The sequence below is a fragment of the Opisthocomus hoazin genome, chromosome 2 (genome assembly GCF_030867145.1).
Source record: "Opisthocomus hoazin isolate bOpiHoa1 chromosome 2, bOpiHoa1.hap1, whole genome shotgun sequence".
NCBI classification, from domain to species: Eukaryota; Metazoa; Chordata; class Aves; order Opisthocomiformes; family Opisthocomidae; genus Opisthocomus; species Opisthocomus hoazin.
In genome coordinates, this window is record NC_134415.1 from 94,661,950 (window position 1) to 94,685,499 (window position 23,550).

At 36.8% G+C, this 23,550-nt stretch overlaps 1 protein-coding gene across 1 annotated transcript in view; it reads right to left on the minus strand.

The window, feature by feature from the left end:
* Nucleotides 1-3,248: 3,248 nt before the first annotated feature.
* Nucleotides 3,249-23,550, minus strand: part of MEI4 (meiotic double-stranded break formation protein 4) — a 93,004-nt gene continuing 72,702 nt past the window's right edge. Inside the window, exon 5 of the mRNA XM_075444997.1 lies at nucleotides 3,249-3,966. Within this exon, the coding sequence (XP_075301112.1) occupies nucleotides 3,715-3,966 (252 nt within the window). The 3' untranslated portion in view covers nucleotides 3,249-3,714. The remainder of the gene's footprint in view (nucleotides 3,967-23,550) is intronic.

A 23,550-nucleotide genomic window follows, 5' to 3' on the forward strand; every position in this document is an offset into this window, starting at 1 on the left:
ACCTCAAAAAAACCCAGTAAATCACAAACAGATTATAAAAAGATTCCAAATTAAGTTTACAAAAATATCCTGAGACAGTTCATTTCAAAATCCCACCCACTGCTGTCATTAGTAGGCATGTAAAATTCTTTAGTGAATAGAACAGTCATTGGAGCAGCACTAGAATAAAAATTTATTTTCCTTGCCTCATAATTTTTCTACTTTCATAAAAAGAGACACTCTACCACAAAATTTTTAAAACAGATGGAGACAGGTACAAAACATAGTTATCTGGGAAGCTAAGAATGTGGCACAGTAACAAATCACAAAATCATAAACCACTATTAGGCTACTAATTAATAAGTACTGCTAATTCAACCATATAAATATATAATTCAACCATGCATGTGTGAATATATATATAATAGCCTGAACAATCTGCATTTGCAGAACATTAGCATTTTGCCAAATTCTAAAGTACATACGTTGACAAAAAGGACATCAGCAAGAAATCAGCAAGACAAAAGAAATGTCCTTGAACTGTTAATTCTAAAACTGTGAGGCTAACTCAGACGAAACACTCCAGGGAGAGATGAGAGGTCAGACCAGGTTCTTTTTTTAACATTTCCTATTCTTTAAATCTACGACATGCTATGCTCAGCACATGGGACTCTGAGATAGTTCTTTTGAGATGTCGAATGGTCTCCACTCAGCAAAGACCATAGGTACTTTCTCTGGATTTGGGATTCCTCTCTGGAGGCCAGATATGTAAAAGTTGGATGTCAACATACCTATTAAGTAACTACTTCAAGACTTAATTAAAGTCCAAGCTGCAGGAAGGTTTCTTCCAATCAGGTCGCAAATCCTCACCTGTAACAGCTAACTCCAGGGACTGGCTCAGTCACCCTGTTTTATTTCAAAACTAAAGACAGCAATGTCTACTCAAGTTACATCTAACTGTCACTGGACAAGAGCAGAAATTGTCTGAAGAGCATGGACTTCAACCTAGGATTTCCTACTCCTGAAAGCAGGTAAGGTATCACACGGGTGGGATTTAGTTCTCACTTTAAGACATCTAAACACATGTTCCTGTCAGTGAGCTACATATCTAAGCTCCTGACATCATCACTGCTCAATTCAGTTGCTTAAACAGACACGTTTAGTGACAGTGCCACTACAGATGCCCCAGGGTATCAAAGGCATCTACACAAAGAGAGAAAATGTGACACAGGACTTACAGAAGACCTGCAGTCCTTTGGGGTAGCAGTGGGAGACCTATCCCAAAACATTAGGGGATTTTGTAAGTGTCTCATAGCTTAGACACCCCAACCACTTGCAGACATCTAAATGCACATGCCTGCCTTTGTGCATTTTCATCTTGAGGTGAGCCCCATCTTGGTGAAAAACCTCTTCAAGAAACATGAGACAACAACCTATCTAATAACTATTCTGGTTGCAGAGGTTATTGCTCCCACCAAAGCTGAGGCATGCTCATTAATGTGGTTCAGCTGCACTATTTAATTTTGCACTGAAACAGATAAGGAAAGCCCGGGTGACCAGTTAACAGCACTTCTGCAGAGAGGCTAGCATGTGTCTAAATTGCTGCAATGGCATTACAAAGGGAACTCTCACTCTGCTCCAACACTTTCAAAGCTGCATAACAAACTGTTTCAAGCCCCTGTCAGAGCGTAAGTGTCATGTAGTTATTCCACCTCTGCACACAAACCCCCCTCTCTCTATGTTGTGAAAAAGATTTCAAAAATCACTTCTCAAATCAGCAGTTACTTCCAAACTTATCAAGGATGCATATATATCCCAAAATATCCATTGCTCTTCCAGTGGCCTAGAGAGCTTGCTGGTATGAAAATGCTACAATCTGCAAGAAGGAAAATACGTGTCCCTTTGTGCCTGAGTTGCTTTACTATTAACAATAATATTTTTTGCCAATAGATCAGAAAATATGCAGTGGTGTGCAATCTAGTGTTGAAACTCTTCTTTAGAACAGGAGTCTTGAAACAATATATTTTTTGTTATTATACAGATTCCAGTATCCTCCTCTGTTTTGTGTCTTTTCTTTACAAAATACTTTTGAATGAAGCTTTTTTAAAAAGTTAAAATGAAAATTTTTATATCAGTTAGATACCAGTTCCTTTTGTTTATTCCTTTCCCTGCTCTTTTCATAATCATGCTTTCAGCGCTGTGGAGGGAGGTGGAAGAACTAATCCTCTACCTTAATGAAACAAGCAAAAATGTAAAGCAGTAAGAAAAAGGGCACAGCAGTTCCTGAGTGGCTACGAGACTTACATACTCACTTAACTTTATTTTCTTTAATTTGGCTAAACTTCTCTGATTTTCTAATGTGAATATTCAGGAACGCTTGTTTTGCAGATCAAATATGTTTGTGTTGAAATAAAGTTTGCTAAAAGAAAGCATTAAACTAACGTTACCATAGAAGACACCAAATAAGAAGTTTAAGAAAGAGCAGTGGCCAGTGTCTAAACAAGTATAGGAATCGCTCTTTGGGGAGCCAATTCAACATCAAAGTAACTTGTTTTGTAAATATTAATGTATTTTACACATACAGAAAACAAAGGTTTATTATCTGAAATAAATGCATTAAAACTAACAAGATAAATTATTTATAGTATTAAAAAAGTGGTGTTTCAGAGATTTTTTCTGTCATAAAAATACATCTGATGAAACAAGTGCAAGGGGAAGGATGCGGACTAATGCTAAAAATGTTTTGTATTTACGGTGACTATGTACTACTTGGAGACATAACAAAACTGAAATGTTGTTTATCTATTAGAAAAAAACACTGTTCATCATAATAGTTACCCTATAAATTTATCAAAGACTCTGGATCAGCTAAAATATCGTTGAACTCATATTTTGAAGGCCTTTCATGTTTAAGATGATTTCTGTTAAAATATGTTACTTTAATTATTACTATAATTCCATCACACAGAAATAAAAATTTTAAAATCAAATGATACATAAATATAAAAAGGGGATTTTATCAATATTCATTAATGTTGAACAGAAAGGTTTAAAGTAATCATTAAAGGAATTAAATTTATCCAGATTAAATCTCTGAAATCATTACTCAGCTTGGAGTGAATTAGGCCTCCTGTGCCTACACTTGTGCATACAGAAGTAAAGCCAAGCAGTATACAACGAATGTATGAAAGTTGTAAAACTAAGCACCAGATTTTATTTTGCTCTGGTAATGACTCTTTCGATTAAACCAGAAACTAAGTCTGTCCTATAAGAATTTGTAGTGATAAATTACCAGGTTTAAAAATAAATATTTTTATTTCTGCCAACCAGCCATTGTCTCTAAAGCACAAAGAAGCTATGTGACTCTTAAAAAACAGGCATTAGTTTCCCGACTTGAAAGCTCTACACACATGTTATGTCTTGACTTAAAATTCCCAGCACTTATTTTAAACGTCACCTGAAACAACTTTCTTTGTTGCCATTTGTTGTTTGTGTATGCAAACACCAATATATTGTTTTCCATCAAGAGTAACAGCATTTATCCAAAACAGCACCTGGATTATTACATTTTTTCTGTCTTTACATTGGAAGTAATGTGTATTATCTCTGAAACTGCAGTATAGCATAGTAGTTTAAAGTAAGTGTTTTCCAATAATGACGATTTTCCCATCTGGCTCAAAAATTTTGGAATGCAATCTCACAACAAAGGCACTATTCATAAGTAGGCTGCTTGTTTTAATCAATTTGTATTTGAGCTGCGTTCAAAAGAACACTCACTCTCCATAAATATAAAGTAAACAAAGGGAATTCATCTGAGAGGTGAAGAATAATTTGATCAAGGTTCTTCAGAAATTCGACTTTTTCTTCTCTATCATGGTCTGAGCTTGAACCGTTACATTCTTCTGTCTCATTTTGAAGAAGTTGTTCCAGAATCATGCACAAAGGAAAAATATTCTCATATTGGGTAATGTCATACATGGCCTGGATCTGGGAATAAAGAAAAATCGATACATAAGCACAGTGTGAAAAAGCCTCTGCAGCCCACCACCTCAGGCAACAGTTTAAGGAATAACGTTGAAATTTGTGGTAGTATTTATATAATTGGAACAGCTATACGCTCAGTATGATGACTTCTAAGAAACATTTTCCTTTTTTTGATAAAAAACTAACTCTCCATCATACTACCAAATGAAAAGCGAACATAACCTCCTGCTCATGAGTGAAAGAGGTCTTCTGTACCTGGATATTTATCCAGAGACTGTGATATACAATCATGATCTATAGATAAACAACAACAAAAGCTTTGGGGTAGGCATATAATTAAAACTGGTGGATTCCTGTTTTCTGAGAAATAAAACAACATGTAAAAAAAGAATTCTTTTTACTCTCAAATACAGACAATCATCTATACAAGTGACACCTCTAGTAAGCAAATAAAAAGTCCAAATTCTCTATCTCAGTAGAAAATACACAAGCCAGTACTACATATCTCAGTCGTTTACAAAGTGAAACAGTCGATTTGTCAAATAAGCTCCCTGACCAAGCTACAAATTCAATAAAAGCCTTACAGCTTTGTCTAATATAAATTTACCTGTCCTGTGTTTGGAAACTGCAATTTCGAGATGAAGCTTTCAGAATCTCTGCCGTACACAGGCAACAACTGATAAAATAAAATAAAAACTTTGGACGTTGTCTTTCTGGAATGAAATTCTGTGCCCTCAAAATCTACCAATAATATGAGATGCCCTTGGTCTGAAAAAGGCTGCAATTACAGTAGCTACAAGATCAGAACTGAAAGGTAGAATCACACCTGCTAGGAAATTAATTACATATTTTAGAAAATTGAGTGATAGCTCTAGTGAGCCTGAACAACTGTTTAGGCCTGTGGTACAAAGCCAGATGGGTCTAGGCTTCGACACGAGTCTACGAATTAGTATCAAATCATTTTACCCATCCTAAACTGCATACTGCTGGACTTTCCAAAGTGCGAAATTTATTACATAACAGTTGTTTCGACAAATAATGCAAAGCATTTTTGATTCTGCTAGAATCTAACAAAAAGACAGCACTTCTACCTTCCCCAGGTAAGGCTGCTACCATCCACCTCTGCAGTAGATGGTGGCTCAGGGATTGCTCACTTCGTCTTTCTGAGCTGGTAGTTCTTAAATCTAAAATCTGTGTTGAATATCCTTAGGGTGATGTCTTTCAGGCAACCTCCCACCTCAGGGACAACACTGCAGCCACGCTATTGCAAAGCCTCAATGTAGCAAAGTAATTTTGCTGAGTTTCCTAGACATCTTGAAAATTAGGTAAATTGCTGAAAAATATTATCCCTAGCCTCGCATGCACCAGTTCTGCCTCTCTGAAACCTGGTAAGAAAAACTTGCAGTCCAAAAGCTGTTGCTGCCAAGAATTCAATACTAGCATTCTTATCACAACAGACAGCAAAAAATAAAAAAGGACAATATTAAGTATTTTCTTACTTTTGAAGTCCAATTAAATCAAATTGTATAATTAAGGAAAACCTCCTTCTAAATCAGAGGTAACAAGACAGTGCCTATTTCTTCAAATACCAAGCATCTGACTCTAGGACAACCATGCCTATACACCGATTGTTTTGACTGTTAACTAACACTGGTGAGATGAATGTATTTATTTTGCTTATTAGACAAATCACAGCTTTCTAAGTTGAGAAAATAACTGGTCTTAATGATTTCCTGAATTTCTAGGGAATAGATGATTCTAAAGGCCTATAAAGTTTGATCTTAAGACTTTCAGCGTAGGAGTTATCTGACCAAACGCAGGCATCAACAAGCTGACATAGTTATCATTGGTTCCTGTTTTAATCAACAGAGGGAAGCAGCGGGTGGGACTCAGTTGCTTGAATGGAGATATCTATTGCCATTTTGGATGTCCAAGCACATCCAAGGCATGTGCATGAGAAGAGCTTTACACAGGAGGCAGCAGCTGTAAGCCAGGACGAGAACCTTAGGGCATCCAGTGTGGTATTAGATGTCGAAGTTTCGGCAGCTGAGTAGGTCCTGGGGTCTTTCAGAATGTGATTCATCCCATTCTAAACTAGATCCTCAGAAGCAGAGGATCTGTCTGAAATTCTTTACCGTGATAAAGTATGATTGTGCTCAGAAAAAATACCATGTAGAAAGTTCTATGCTTTTAGTTCCTGTAATTTGGATATTAGAAGTACAAACTTTGTTTGATTCTTAAGTGTTGGCCTTGTAAATTCACTCAGATCTTCCTTTTGTATGAGGAATCAATAGAAAATGTTTTAGAAAGGCAAATTATGTCATTTCACTTAGCCCTGTAACCTCAGGCTCTTCCAAGCAGTTCAGCAATTGTGTTACTTTCAGTGGGTCTTGAAAAGTGCAACTAATTGCAACTCAGTAAACTATCTAATTGATTACAGATAATAGAAACCACAAGCTAACTAACTATCTTTCCTCTGCAAATATTACCGCACCAAAGGAAAATTATTTAAGCCATAAAGAAGTAACTTTGAACAGAAAGGGTAAGTCTGATGGCAAGGAGGAAATAATTTTTGAAGTAATTGCTTTTCAGGGGACAAATGCACTTCGAAATACTGTTTTGTAAAACCAGAAAAAAAAAAAAAATCAGTCCAGAACATTTTCTGGCTCAAGGCTTATTCACCTTTCAAATGCATTTAATAATCTGGACAAAATGCGTCTCCATTCCTTTTGTTACACGTCTTTTGTAGCACTAATTAATGCAATTACTACCAATGCAAATTTATGCCACAGAATCTGTAGAGAAATACCTTTACTGTTACCTAATGGTGCGCAGTCAGGCAACAGACCTATTCATCTTGCTCACCAATGTGTGTAAGCGAGGAGCGGTGTACATACGTGTACACACACACGTGCATGCACACTGAGCCAGTCTACCCAGAAAGTTCAGAAGGCATGTCTGTAAAGCAAACCTTATATACAGACTACAATTCCAGAATATATTAATAACAACTTTAAATAAATTTAACACTGTTTTCCAGAAAGAATTTTAAGATAATCACTCTTTTCACAGATGAGATGGGTGTGCAATATGGGTTTTGGATACTATTTTTTTGTGAGATCACTCCTTGCTGATTTTTCCTCACCAAGTATTTGGAAATGCGTTTCTTAGCAGTAAGATGTATTTTGCACATCTCATTTTAGAATTTAACTTTTGAAGTTATTTTGTTATTATGATTTCTCAATCCAAACAAATCTTTCAAAGTTAAGTAATCTTTCTGAAGTGCTTAATTATATAAGATTGAGATTTATGTAAGATGGAAACAAGGAGTACAAGGATCTCCTGGCTGGATTTGATGGTCTGCTAATCAGAATTCATATACTTACATCAGCAAGGATCAGAATGCAGGAAGTGTCAAAGCTTTTGGCTGAAATTAATTCTCCAAGCTTCTCCTACGTTACAGGGTGACCACCTGGAACAGCACACGTGCCTACTACACAATCTGAGAGCAGGGAAGACGTTCTCTAACCTGTCCTCTTCACAATGGTATCATAAAACCCAGTACTAATATGTTACAGGAAACTGCTCAAAAATGTAGGCAGCAATGACAGTCAGAATGCTAAAAAGCCATCTGTGTTCCAGGTCCCTGGACCTTTATTAGACTTCCTCTTTGCAAAGCAACAGAACGGATGGCCCTGGATCAAATTCCAAGCCACTGCTCTCTTATTGAACAGATTTGCAGCCGTGGTCTTCAGAAAATCTTTGGGCAAAAAAGTAGGGATCTGAAAACACGATGAATTGAAGTAGCCTTCACAGACTGGTGGATGCAATTTCTGAAGGTTATTCAAGCAGATTCAGAAAGAATCCCAAGTGATATACTAAGTGCAATGCCCTCAACAACAGCAATATAAAACAAGAACAGGAGAATAAATACCTGCTTTAAAGAAATTCTCTACAAATCTTAACCCATTTACCAGCTGCAACTCATATTTCTAGTGATGCAGTCTGTTAGGGTGGAATTTTTACATGCAGAAGACTGATGTTACTTTCTGAGTACAGGCAAGTAGCTTTTATTCCTTTTATGTCTCAAAGGACCTACAGAATGGAGAAAATACTTTAACAGTGCAAATACAAACTAGATTAAAAGAAAGAGCCATTGATCATGGCAACCAGTATTTGCTTTCATGCAACTCAGATACTTCTGTAGGCTATGGACAAAGCATCAGCAACACCTGTACGCTTTCTGGAATAAGCCAGAAACAGCTCTAACTTGGCAAAACTTCTTTTTGGTTTAGAATGGAATGTTGAAATGCTGAAAATTCTGGCAAAATTAATTAAAATTAATCTAGAAGCATCACTACGTTTGAATAATGACAAAAAGCTTCCATCCTTTTCTATCCCTATAATTTAGTTAACACCTGTTTAGGCTTTTTTAGTCCTATGAGGATATCAAGCTTAAATGTATATAGCAACAAATAATTATACATAACATAATGTTATATAAAATACTGATACACTGACACAAATTTGAATCAAGCTGGTAAGATGAGTGTTTATACACCTCTGTTGTTCAGAAAATGATAAAATTGACAATTCTAGAAGATGGCTACTTCAGCAGAAAAGTGTCCTGCCCAAATCTCCTCAATACATCATATCCTAACACATTTGCTTCTTATAAATTTTTCCTTGCAACTTCCATTTCTTGGCAAATTTTTACTATTCCGCAAGGATACAGCATTACGCTAGCTAGGTGTCTTTTCTATATCCCAAGAAATTCTATTTCAAATTTCACTGAAAGGCCAAGCATTAAAAGTTGGTATTTCTCTTCTTTTACATGCATATTTTTCAGAGAAGCATCAAGGGAAGACCAAAATAAGCAACAGGAACTTCTAAAGCCTGGCTAGCACTGGTTTTCAATGGAAGCAGAGGCAGTGGGAACTGCAGCACCACCAGCTGCTGGGCTGTGATCACTTAGGTTGTTCAGGAGGATGGAGGACAGAACAGAACCAAATCTGCCATCTAGCCATTTCCAACAAAAATGGCCCATGCACTCCTCAGGGAGCAAATGGAGCCAAGCCTACTAGAGATTCTTCAGAGCAGGTGGAAGCAGGCAAAGAGCATATATGTACCTTGAAACGGCCTATCACACACTAACGCATCATCTCAGCACATAGTCCCAGTACCCCTTGCTTCCTTGCAGAAGGCTGCTGGTACAGGCAGGTACATGTGCAGACTGAAATCTGGGCAAGGAAATGAAGATTCATGGGCTAGGAGGCCACAGTGTGAGCGTAAGCTCATGTTCCATGTAACACGGAACATGGGACTTACCCAAACTACTTCAAACTGTTTCAAGTGGAGCATGTCTGTTAGAAAATGTCTAAGCTTGATTTACATGTTTCTAGAAATACATAATCCTGGATGTGCTGTTTTATGGTCAATTAGCCCAACTATTTTTTTTTACATTTTTTTTAAATTTATTGCACTTGGTGCCTTGACTTTCTGGAAGCAGGAGGGATTGCTCCACCTGGAACAAAGAGGTAGGTGGATCTGGGACTAAACAACAAAGCAGTGACAAACTAAACACAACCACTGATGTCCACAGAGATGAAAGAATTATTTCTGTGCTCACTATGCCTGCATATAGGAGGGATGCTTCTCTGAAACTGTTTTCAGTATTTTAACACTACAGTTGTCCTAACAGGTACATAATTATAAAAACAAGTCCCTAAATGGAGAGATACTTGTCAGCATCATGTTTTAGGAAAAAAGTTTCTAAATCATCATAATGAAAAATAAAAAAGAAGTGACTGGCTGGAAATGCTATTAAGTGACAGCACTTAGTAAATTTTGTGCTTGCTAAGGTAATGCTGGCAAACCTAAGTTTTCAAGAAATCAACACTGTTTTACTCTACCCGTCCAGTCTGAGTCAGAGATTAATGGAAACATATTTCAAGAATGACTGAATTGTTTCCTCAAGTGGCAATACATTCACATTTTATGAACAAAGAAGATTAATTCTCACAGGGAATTCTGTTTTTAACCCTTTGATTTTGCTCTGAGAAATCCCTATCCAGGCTACTCATTGCTGCGTCTAAGTCCTAAACGCAAGACAAACATTTTTCAGAGTGCAGCCTGTACTTTTGTATAATCGTGATTTTATTTCAAAACAACATGGAAAGTCTTTTAACTTGATGTTCCACAAGCATGTATATAACCTCTACGTGGAGCATTAAAATTTACAAAACTAACAATACCCATCTTATAAGAAAGCACACAGTAGGAAAAAAGAGGTGATCTCAAATTGCTGTGTAGTGTTTAAATATCATGCTGATAAGCATCTCTAAAATATTTAAGGCAGGCATGTAGGAAAGACTTTATCAGGAATCTTTTTGTTCTGTTTTTAATACTATTGTATTTGGTTAAAAGGTAATACCTTACAAACTGCCCTGACTCAGGATTCAGTTTTTAGCTGATTAGCATTTCTCTTTAATTGCTTTTTGTTTTGTGATTTTGAAATGCGTATTTCCCTAACATCCCTCCCAGTAATCATAATCCTCATTAACCATGTCAATATTCACCTGCCAGGAAAGTGGAAAGTGACTCATACCCTCTTTCAGTATCTGAAGCAAAATTCACAGCACCTACAATTTCTTATTTAAATTTATATCACCCTCCCTGCCCAAACTTTCAAAGTATTTTGAACTTTTATTCAATGGGATATGAAATTCTAGTTGTGTCATCTTTATTCGTGCTGACTATCACTTTCTTCTCAAGTAGCTCCCTAAGATTCAACAACTCTGCCTACAGATCGAGACCAAACGTGCCTGTGGAAAGGGTCAAGGAATTACTAACATTTGTGTAAGCCAAATTCCAGAGAAGGAACCATCAGCTAAACTCTTGGAACAAATGAATCTACAGCGTGTGCAGTGACTCAGTCTTGAGCAACATATTGTCGACAACACTTTAGATGTTCCAGCCAGCCTCATGCTAGAGAGATTTCAGCAGCAACAGTAAGAATTTTGCAAAAATGATCTCTGCCCAGACACAATAATTTGGCATACCCTGGAAAATACTTTCAATAGCAGAGAGAACAAGCACTTTAAATTCTACCACCCCGGGGGAAGATGCTTATCCCCAAGACATCAATGCGTCGTGCCTCTCCCACATATCATTTAGCAGGGTCATCTGTTACTAGTCGTTAATACGACACACTCAATTACATGAAATTCCCAAGCCATCTTAAGCAATAGTATTCTTAGCCAGTAATATGATTTCCACAATATACTGTGACAAATTAAATATACCATCAGTAAAGCATTCAAGCTTCCATTTTGAAGTAAGAATCATAACAATTGCCTTGCAAGTAACATAGCAAAGACACAGAAAGCTTTAAAAAGTAAATTCTAATGCCTGTTATCCTGTTAAAGAAAGCTAAAATACGAGCCACTGAGAAATCTAATTTAGAGAGAACGGCCAAAAAATGAATGTATGAACCTTCTTGGGATAATGGGAATTTATAAACCTATTTTACTCCAATCTAGAAGGTATAAACTTCAGCTGTTGCTTCTGTCATATACGTTATTTTAAAAATCTATTCTAGAATTGAAAAAAAAATCAATTTTTCACAAGCTGAAGCATAAAATATGTTGGGGTTTTATTTTTTTTTTCAGAAAAGAATCTGAAACAAAGATTGTGAAAATATGTGTCATAATGTGGGTCCTTCCAAATCAAATGTGCTACTTAAGCATACTTCTAATTTTTAAAAAAGTAAAGTTCTGGACCAGACAGTAGCATGTAAATAAAATAATAAATAATAAAGATAATTAACAACAAAAATAATTTAATGACATTTCTCATTTATGAATAGTTCAGTATTAGAGAAAGTTTTGGGTTTCTTTTTCCTGGTTGAGAAGGAGGAATTGCCTCCACTCCTGTAAACTCATAGGAAAACAGAACTATGGGAAAGAGGAGGAAAGAGGCTTGTCAATTCAATTACAAAGCAAAAAACCCCAGGTTTTAGCTCCTTCAGACGTATGCTTCCCTCCAAAAAGGAAGCTTAACACAATTTACATTGACTTTTAACTCCAATCAATCACAAAAAAATGACAACAGACTGTACCACATACTTTGTTCTGCCTCACCTTCCACCCCATCTTCAAGACTTCTATTTCTCTATCCATGTTCTGTTTAGCTTTCAGGGAGTCAAAAGATGGAAGACACATGATAATTTAAATGTGGTTATGAATGAGCTGCTAATCATAGAATCACAGAATGTTAGGGGTTGGAAGAGACCTCTGGTGATCATCTAGTCCAACCCCCCTGCCAAAGCAGGTTCACCTACAGCAGGCTGCACAGGACCGCATCCACTAATTACTAGTAGAAACTGAGACAATGACAAAGGTGGAGGTCTTAGCACATAAGCATCCAGATTTTATAACCAGAACACCAAGTACCATATCAAAGTTATTCTAACACATCAGAAAAACAACCTAAAAAAGCAGGAAGACTATAAGCTGTCAACCCATCAGTTTCCCCATTTAGTAGCTACTGCCCAAAATAAAAGCAAAGAGTAGGACAGAAAAGAGCTCTCATATTCTTTCTTCTTTTCAAGTGTTCTTAAAAGTGGTAAGGAAGCTCCTCCTGACCAGAAACCCTGCTTGGATTGCAGCTGATCTTTGAATGAGCCTTTCCAGACAGAACTGTGTTCTGTTCACAGGCAGACTTGTCTGTCTTTCAAGATTTCAGTTCAGTTCCCCGGATCATTCTTATACATATCAAGCTTCTGTTTTTAGCAAAAAGGCGAGAGGTAACACATTCATAACATCACTTCATTGTCTGATGTGCATTTCCTTCATTTACCACAAGCAAGTGTAGGAGTACCATACGCAATAACTGTATCATCAAAATAACAGACGTTGTCTGTTGACATAAAAAATAATATTCCCATCCTACAGGAAATGTCATAAAGTATACAGCAATGCTAGTAATCTAAGCAAGTTTTGAAAGTAAACATCATATATATAAAATTTTTACAGGTAAATAATGACAATACAAGGTAATAAAATTAAGTTTTGAATAGCAACAACAATAAAAAGTTCTCTATTAATTAAAATCACATCAGAAAACATTGGGTTGCTGAAAAATAGAGCTATATGAGTTTCAAAAGATTTATTGACAGAAATGTACATATCTTTAGAAAATGCACCGAAGTACTGAAAATAAACAGCAATCACTTTGCTTTAGTGGCTCTACCAAACACAATCCTGACAGTAATGCAAGATACATGCTTATTAGTACTAATCATAATTCATTCATTTTTGAAAAGAAGCTTTTGAACATGCTTTTCATCTCACACAGCTTTTTTTGCTTTCTAAAAGCATGATAACCTTGTCTCACATTCAGCTTGACTTACTAAAATCATTTCTTCCAGCACTAGGGATGGAAAGTATCAAATGCAACTGCCAAGTGGCAGATGGGTGGTCCAAAAACAAATTGAAGTAGTAGGTTATCACACACTGTGCATTTAAACTGCTTGCCACAGGGTACTGTGAAAGCTAAAAGCTTGTATGGGGTGAACGGAAAATAAAAACCCATATGATAGCAAAATCCACTGATACACACGTAAAAATAGTCATCTACCAACTTAGATAGCCCAAATTGGTGGATACTGGGGGAATGTTCCTGGAAACATCTCCAATCTCTTCCCTGAATGTCTGCTGTAACCACTGTCAGAAGCAGACCTCTGGTCTGATAGCATTGCCATTCTTGTGTTCTCCTACCTCCCAGTCTACTTCACTGCCCTACTCACTACCAACATTTAATTACTTCAGAGAAGAAAACCCCCTTCCCTTTTCCAGGCAAAGTAAAGCTTCTTTTCAGCTCAGGAAGCCTGCAACCAATGGCTCTATGTGCACCACAAACGTCTTCAGTTTCAGTGAGTTCAGTCCTTCCTCCAAAGCCAGAGACAGAATCCACTGCTCCAGGTTCAGAGTCACACAGAAAAAAAGACTCAATAGAAGTAAACCTAGGGGGTTTCAGACTAACTGAAAACGCAACACGTGCTCAAAGCCTGTATTTGTCTGCTGAAAAGAAAATAGAAAAGCCATGAAAAACAAGACAAATCAAAAACCTTACAGAGCAAAAGGAGTGATTCTAGGCACTGCCCTATGTGAGGAAAAGGACAAAGCTGGCTGGAACGCCAGCCTAAAATGCATAAGAAATAAAAGTGACATCTGCTTGCTGAAGCAGTTTCATCCAGCGAATGAAAGTCTCTGTATACTTTTCATAAATAAAAACCGATAATGGTAAAGAAGACAGGTTTCCTTCTAACTATGCAGTTATTTTTCCTCTTTCATAGTTGGAGGCTGAATATTGTTTAACTGTTCAAGGAAATGTTCAACTAAACCAACCTTTGCGTTTTGTTTAGGAAGAAGTGTTTTATCTGTCTACTTATTATTATTTTGGAAAAAAATCTTACATTTTATTGTACAGAAAAAATCTTTAGGAGAATATTTATATGTCACATAAATATAATGTTTTCACAAACTAGTTGCGTAAAATGGATGAATATTTCCCTTAGATATGACTACGAAACAAGACAACAAAATATGGTGTTTCAATGATTCTAGCATCTTCATAAAACACCAGCTTTCCACTACAATTACGTCACCAAATCCCATAATCTCCTCCCAACTTTCAGAGGTATTCTGATGTCATTTTTAAGACATCAGAGTCTTATAAATTTTAACTGGAAGACTCCAGAGGCATGGTAGGATATCATCACTTCATGAAAATTACACAGGATAGACAAGCAGTGCTATGTTCTTATTTAATGTATTTAAAACTATGTGGAATACATATGTAGAATAAATCTTGAACGGATTAATGGAATTTAACAATATGAAAACAAAGTTGGCTATTCAGCTTGAATATGTGAGAAATTACAGAAGCAAAGTATTTTATTGAAAATCATACAAAATATAAAATATCATGAAATGATGAGTATACCACAGGGTATCTAAAAGTTTATATACATGCTGTAAAGCTTAATTTTAGAAGCAATTAGTCCTTTGACTCAAACATGACAAAACAGAAAATGGAACAGCTTGCTTCCTACAATCTTATTAGGCTTTACAGAAACTAAATGGGTATGACTGTGAACAAATATAGTTTCTCTTTCAAATTTTACTTTTCCATTAATTTTCCATTATACGCTTCTGGAAAACCCCAAATCACTAGTTTTATAGACATTTTCACTTTTTAAATTTGTTTTTTTTTTTTTTTTTCAAGTGCTACAGCAGCACAGTTGTATAAAAAGACAGGATTTTAAGAGCTTCAGAGAGGCAGTTTAGAACTTGTGAGTGTCACAGTGAAACTGGTGCTGGGAAGCAGTGATACGCAGTTCAAGATTGGCCCTCTAAAATTCAGCATGCCAGGAGTAACTCTAAAGACAATTACATTTAGAAAGATCCTTCTGAAACCAAAAATCTTCTGCAGCTTGTGTGAAAATTGCAGCATCATGACAGAACACGAAAAAGCAAAGTAAACCTGAAAGGGACTCAACTATACATTGACCATCAGAAGCCAAGTAGTTTTTCTTTTAATTCTGGAAGCAGAAAAGAATGTAAAAAATATACAAGAAGGATTATGTACAGGAAAATTGTTATAAAAGTTATGATATCATCTGAAACAAATTATTGAAGAAAGATCTGTGGTCTGAGCCTTCTTCTTCTTCTTCTTCTTCTTCTTCTTCTTCTTCTTCTTATTCTTATTCTTATTCTTATTCTTCTTCTTATTATTATTATTTAGTGAAACATACTAGGTCATACCAAGCTAACCCAAGTCCAAGGGCCTCCTATACCTAAATCTGGAATAGCTTGACTCCCATTCAAGGTGGTTTGAGGAAAGTTCTCTGCTATGCAAGTCACAGTTTGTGCATGGCTGAACCTGTCATCCAGATTGTTCTGAAAATGTCAAATGTGTCAGTTGGCAATGGCACAACTGACCTTAACTAAAGGAAAAGATACTTGAGAATGCAAAGTGAAGCTAAAATCTGTATCTATAGCATGACCATTTTTGGCAAGCACACAGACATTTACAGCCGGCCTCATTCCTTGTGCTACCAGGATGCCATCGAGAAATGGTGAATCTGGGAATGCCAGGATTTGAAATGACCTAGAAGAAAGCTGAAGAAAATACAGGAAGATTTACACAGGGCAAGAGAAGCACGTGATTTTTCACTCTTCGGCATCATTTCTTATGTAACACGGCTCAGTAAGACTATCTAGAATTGACAAGCAGGGGAGAGGTATAGGCTTATTTATATTCTACAGTTGAGTTGGATATCTAAGAGTTAAGTACCCTAGAAGAAGTACAGGTGATTTTATCAAATGGCTGTGCTATGCCAAAGACCTAAGAACAGTAAAGCTAAAACTGACCAGAAGTGCACTTTATTGCCTGAGTCCTCCAAAAGGAAACTATTGCACCCAAACTACAGAGATATCATAGAAGTTTAAAGCAATGAAGTTTGAAGCAGAAGCATCAACTTACAAAATAATTACAAACAGCAGCCCAATCGGAGATCAAATTATGTTCAAAGTCAAAAAAGATCTGAACATAGCCCATTGAAACAGCATCTGCACTGAGAAACCTAACAGACAGTGTGTTTGGCAAATGACTGAGGTGTCTGGTGGACCTGTTACAGAACGCTGATATAAATGTACCTGCAGGGGCCCATGTGGGACCCTGATGACTGTTACAAAGTAAAGTTTCCAGAAACAGATTGTCATTCATGCGAACATGGTATGCTAGCTGCATAAAAGAAATGTCACAGTATCAAAAAGGAAGAACAGCCAGAGAACAAGCTGCAGCAACAGAGCAGTGTGTCAGTCTGTGACACCACTGCAAGTCAAGAACATACTTGCACTTGGTGGAACTGAATTTTGTAGAAAAAGAGTTCAAATCCACCTTTCAGCTAAGGTTGTGATGTCCTCTAATGGCCTGAACCAACCATAATATTAGGTGAATTACATCTGAAAATCTCTCCTCAGTCTTCCTGAGCAGTTACAACCTGCCCTGCCATCCCTTTCCCTGCTGTACCCCCATCTCCATCTTTCTGGCTCTTCTCCATTTTGGCTCTTTCCATTTTTTCCCTCCTTCATCTCAGGAAAACAGAAGGTAAGATAGAATGTCCCAGTGGCATGGCCATGTTCTGGGCCATGAGTGGAACCACAAGAATCTGAAATATACAGGAGGTTCTGTTTCATCAATCACTACAAATTCTTTTGCTCTTAATGTCTCTGAATTATGAATCTGAACAAAACAGAACTTTTTAATTTGGTTTGGACTTCCCACAAGAATATGGTATGGGAAAAACAGAAATAAATTAATAAATAATAGTCAAAGAGTAGAGAATAATCAAATCTACAAACTGAAGAAAGATACAAATCTCTTCACATTCACTTCAAAACCATGGATGCTTTGAAGGGGACTGGAATAGCAGAATAATTGGCATTATTTAAAACACTGCATGTTGCTTCTACAGAAAATAGTTTTAAAATGCAATTAGAATACCGTACTCACCTAAACAATTTCCGATCTTAATACAGTTTCAAGAAGGTTACAGAAAACAGTCCCTAATCTGCACCACCATCAAGACAGCACATGACCTTTTGTGTAAAACAAGTAGCACTGTACTAGAAGGATCAAGGCAACTGACATTCAGAGCAGATTCTCAGTGATGATTCTGTTCTTTCTGCAGATGCCACAGTACTTGCCAATTAATAGATGAGCACACAGTAGGTGAAATGCAATGTTAATGTCAGATTTACCGTGTAATCAGAACGCTATGTTAGATATAGCACGATATTTATCAAAAATTTGTCCTGAAAAGATTAGAAAAATTTCAGCATTTCAGGGTACGACTAGCCTTCCAAAAGGATAGCTAAGCTTCAGTTTGAGATAGATTTTTTTAAAAAATTAAATGGTCTGGAACAAGAAATAAAGTATCTCACTAACTGTGGACCAGATATAATAATTCCAAATACCTGCTACTTCATTTGACACACAAAGCTATTTGCAATCAGTTAAATCTGTTTAATAATTACCAAGAGGCAATACATACAAGACCATAACAATGCTTCTTTAAGTGTCTAGTAACTCAATAGCATTCTCTTTTTGCAGGTATTGAATTTTGCTATTTTAAACAGATATAATGCTGTGCATTTAATGCAATTTAACATAATTACTTAATTTATTAGGCAGGATTAAAACCACTGTGAAAGATTAAAAGATCATATTATGAAATCATACTAAATACACAGACCACCTAGCTCTTCATAATTATTTCAGATGACTGCAGGAAATAAATTCACAAAACAAAAATAGACAGGAAATCAATACGGACTGACTAAGAAGTCAGGGAAAGAGAGCGGAAGAAACAAAATCAAATCATTTCAAAATTAAGGTGCACAGATCATCTTTGTTATGCTGTAACTGGTTTCTAGTAAATTCCTAGTTATTCCAAGGTCTTGCCTACCTGCCACAGTAATCATAACATTACTAAGGAGTGAAAGACGTCAGCTGCAATACAATGAAGGCCTTCTATTTTAATGCTCAAACGTACTTTATTAGAAGAAAGTCACTGTCTTGAATTTGAGTTTTTGTACATTACATTGCTATCAGTGCTCTTGTAGAGTATGCTGTAGTACAGGGAAAACTTCTGGAGTAATACAGCCATTTGCAGACTGTGAACAGCTAAGACACTACTGCTACCTTTTAATGGCTGTAAGGTAGCCATACAATACATTCCTCCACATTTCCCTGATGACAGCAAATTAGCCTATAAGGAACTCATGCTGTGCCTGTTTCTGCTACCAGACTTGACCCATTTAAATCAAATTCAGGTTCTCCTGCACCATATGGGCACACAGCCATTGATTAGAACTTTTTTGAGCTTCTCAGACCGCGAACTCGTAAAAATGTCTGTTTGATTTTGTCACAGGTCCATCTCTCTTCCTTAATACTGTATCTTTTATATTCCCTACTGGTGACAGAGGAGATGGGATTATCACCATGTAGAACTATGGTTCATTCAGTGTTCTTTTCAGTCCTCAATCCTCTGGCCAATAAGAATTGAAAGACTGACTTCCTTAATCCTAAGGGGTTAATTAGATTTCTTCCACCTACTGTTCCCTCAGTGGGATCTCAGTCTACTGTTCAGAACTGTACAAGGTCAGCCTTGGGCCATTACCACTCTGTATGCTGCTTCACCTTCCCATGAAACTTTCTCGGTAACTATAATCTCTTTCCATAATAAAATATGTCTCACAATTTGTTCCAAACCCCTTTGTCCTTGGGTGACACAGGGATATATCAACAAGCAGGAAATCAGTTTATATGTATTTGTTCCCTCCAGCTCTTCAATATCTGAGATTATATCAGCATTATCTACTCAAACACTCATGTGCAGATGAAGGAACTTAGTGTCTGGGTTCTAGACTGATTTTAATTCCACTCTGTTTTGAAAAAAAGAAACCAAATAAGAACTTGAGCTGCAGAGCCTTCTCTTCTTTTACAGGAAACTGCCCATATTTTCAGGATCAGAAGAGAATTTAACCTGTTGTGAAAGATCTTCATGAGAACCATCCTTGAAAAGGGGCAGAGTTAACGATGGTTCAAAATGGCAGTAAGGAAAACTAAATGGAACAGCTTCTTCCTGTGGTAATACAAATGTATGCACATAGATAAAGAGTAAATGCACTTCTTAAAGAAGGGATTATAGCCAAAACTGGAAAAAGTAATAAATAAGAAGAGGAATCTATCAAGCCTCTTGGGTATGTCTACAATGTGAGGGCCAAACTGTGCCCTCATCTGGGCAACGCTAAAGTCACTATTTCAGTGGACCAACTCTGGCTGTAGTCGCAGAAAAGCCATGAAGTGTGACTTAAGTATGCTCCACAGAACTGGATTCCTCTGAAAAGTGATTGCCATTAAGCTAAGAGATCTTAATATGGTTCTAAAACCTTCAATGAAAACAAAGACCACTCTGTCATTAGAAAGAATGAAGTTACCAACAGGTTGATGACCATAGAGAAAGGTATTTTTCTAGGTAAGCATACAGACTTAAACTAGGAAGTGTTCCTCATGAAAACCGGAGGGAATATCAGCACAACCATTGCTGCCTGTAACAACCTCATGATGAATGAATAACCCTTGGAAGGAAAATTCTTCTTGAAGTCAGTACGAAAACATTGGTGAGGGAAGGCAGTTTATGCAGAACTTGGAATTTGTATAGACAGCTTGATAATTAGCTGCAAAGCTGATGATGCAAAGAAGTGTAATTTCTTCCCAATTCCATTGTCATGCTTCTGGATCTTCTCTCTACATCTTAACTGTTTCATATGCTTACCCATCAACTAGTTCCCATGCGGCCACAGAAGTAACAGCAACCCCCCCTCACCCAAACCAAATGAAAAGTCAACCAACTTCCATGGGTATCTTTTTTTTAATCTATTCATTAGACATCTTGAAACTGGAGACCTTTATAATGACTTTGATAGATTCCAAATGACATTGTTAACAGAGAGATATTCTGGCCCATGTCTTATGACAAAGGATGCATTCTCCAAATGGATGTACAGGGATTTTACAATCAAACCAAGGAGACTGAATGACTGGCTGAAAGACCTCAGGGATCAACTTGTGAAAAAAATGTAGGCTCCTCCCAGAAGCATTCAGAGTATACACAGGCCCAACTGTGAAATACTCCCTGTTATGACCTTCAAGAAGATGACAACTAACTTTCTAAGACTTGTAGCAGACTTTGTTGAGTCTCTAAAGTGTGTTTGAAGTGTATTGATTCTCCTGTGCACGCAGTTAGCAAACAATTGAAAAGAGGGAGGATGTTTTGGAGAGTAAGAGGTAGAATCCCCCTGCTTGTGGGAAGGCAGAACTAACAAAAGCAAGTCAGTTGTGACATCACATGGAGCATCACAAGTCTCAAGACAAAGAAGCTTCTAAATATTGCCAAATCCCCAGCCAGCTGGCCTAAAACAAGGTGGACTGAAAGAACCCAACCAATTCCAAGTGTAATTCTCCCAATATACTGTGATCTCTGAATAGCAAGAATGAAAGTCATGCCAACAATATATGCATCTTCTGCTGGTGTTGAAACATGAGACCAAAGACTTCCTTCTGGATTAAGTCAATGGCTTTTGCTGCTTTTCTTTGGCTTTATTAGAGTTAATAACAAAGTTACTAACAGCAGCAATTGTACAAAGCTTTGTGAATTTCTTCTCGATGATGAATAAAGGTAGTAGAACCTGAAACATCAGCTTTCTGTCTTCTTCACTCAGCAGCTGGAAATTTTCATTGTTTGGCACAACCATCTTTCACTTCGTAGCCCTATTTGAACACTAGGTTCACACTGCCTGACATAAGACGCAGCCTTACTGTCAAGCAAAAGTGCACAACAGCAAAAAAAGGAGAAATATATTCAACTATTACCAGGACTGTAATAATAAAGAGAGTCACATAGTCAATAGAACATTCTTCCTGAACCAATGCTCCTTCTCACCACATTTGTACCAGAAGAAAAAAGCTTAACAGATCAGGTGGCTAGCAATTCCAGTTTTATGGAAGTAATACACATGTATTGTTCCTAAAAGCAACCACCATTTGAAGATAGGAGACTACTGTGACAAGAAAATAGTTATTCCACTCATATCTAGTCCTTCCCATCCTTGCCACCAGTCACCCTATTTTCCTTCTGAAAAACTGAAACAGCTTTGGAAACACGTGGAAACATTAAGTGAGGGTTTTCAAGGAGCAATTTCAATTTTTGAGTTCTTTAGTACATTTAGGACTTCTTGTATAAATTGCAGCATGTTGTAATGACATTTTCCGAGAACAAGATAAAGGTTAGAAGTCAGTACTTCCTGAATCTACTCTTACTCATCCTTTAGGATTCATTAGATGTGGATCCTCAGAGAAGCACAACGTTTTGGCTGAAAATTAGTGCCTTAGAGAGGAACACATCTGCAGTGATATTAATAGTCCAAAGGTAAAGCAGAGAAGAAAAAAAGACTACAGAGAATTAGCTCATATGACAAGAATTTTCATGGAATACCCCCACACAGAAAGCAGCTAGGAAGTTCTCGCACAGGATCAGAAGATTGGGAAAGAAAATACACTAGGTATTACCTTTGAACAAAGGTGTCTCTTTCTCAGATACAGGTTTTTTCTGTCTTCAGATTTCAATGTCATCTAGCTTTTCCATAGCGATAAAGGGCAGAAAAATACTCAGTTTGTCTTTACATCATACACTGGTTTATATAGTTCTTTTGTAATCCTCATTTGCTTCCTCTTTAAATCACAATCCTTCTTTCTCTCAGAACAGATGACAAGTCTCTAATTCCGTTGGTTTTATCTAAACCCTTTCTATTCTGTTACCTGTTTTCTAAGAAGACATTATCACATGACCAAGTCTGCTACAACTCATCTTCTGTATCTTTACCAGATTATCTCATAATCCTAACAATGTTTTAGAACAGTTACTGTGCATGGAAATAATAGCTAAGAACCTATTTTCTATGCTTGGTAAAATGACATGAAATTACATTTGAAGAACTCACTCTTAAGGGTTAAACAAAACAATCATTCATTACAGTTATGACGAAAAATTACACTAACTGCAATCTCCAAAATTTAGACCTAAAGCTAGCACCACCTTGCTACACTAACCCACGAAAGAATAATGACAAAATACTTGGAGTGGTTTTTAATTTGCTGCTTTTGCATGGAGTATGATTTATCTTTGGATTTAAAACTGTGCTTAATTGCATATTAAGAGATGGCAATATGTGCAACAAGGTTTTATTAATACCGCTGCATGCCATTTTTCATATTGAAAACAATCTACACTGGCTCACCTATAAAATGAACTCATACAAAGGCCTGCTTCATGCAAAGTAGCACATTAATATCCTACACAGACTGTAATTGCCATTCTACTGGCTTTTATAACATTCATGTTTGTAAGCAGTTTTGAATAGCAGTCAGTTACTTGTTCTTTTGGAAAGTTCCCCTTGCATTTATACACAAGCCTTTGAGAAGACAGACACTGACTGGTGGGAACAATTTTGCAGGAACATAGGTACATTTTTTCTGTTCATTTGTGCAAGTCTGAAAGTATTTCTTTTGCCTTTGTTTTTGAAAAAGTTAACCAATTCAAGTACACTGATTATGCCAGTAGCTGCAGTATTCACTACAGAGAATTGGGTTCTGAATTGCTTCAGGAAGATGCAGCATGATAGCAACACCATTAGAACATACCGACGCAGATGCTTAAAAGACTAATGCAAATTTGATAGTGTGTTTTCAGAAGGAACTCTGGATGTTAACGGTGTGTGTAAGTAAATAAAAGGAAACAGGAGTAAATGCAACACAAATATGAACCACCTATAAGAATATTGGCATGAGGGAAATATTTAAGGGTAGTTTTGATGTGAAACTATGAGTTAGCAAGACTGGAAAAGCTTAATGTGCCAGAGAAGCATCGTCCCGTGTTGCTAACACTTGTATGTTGCC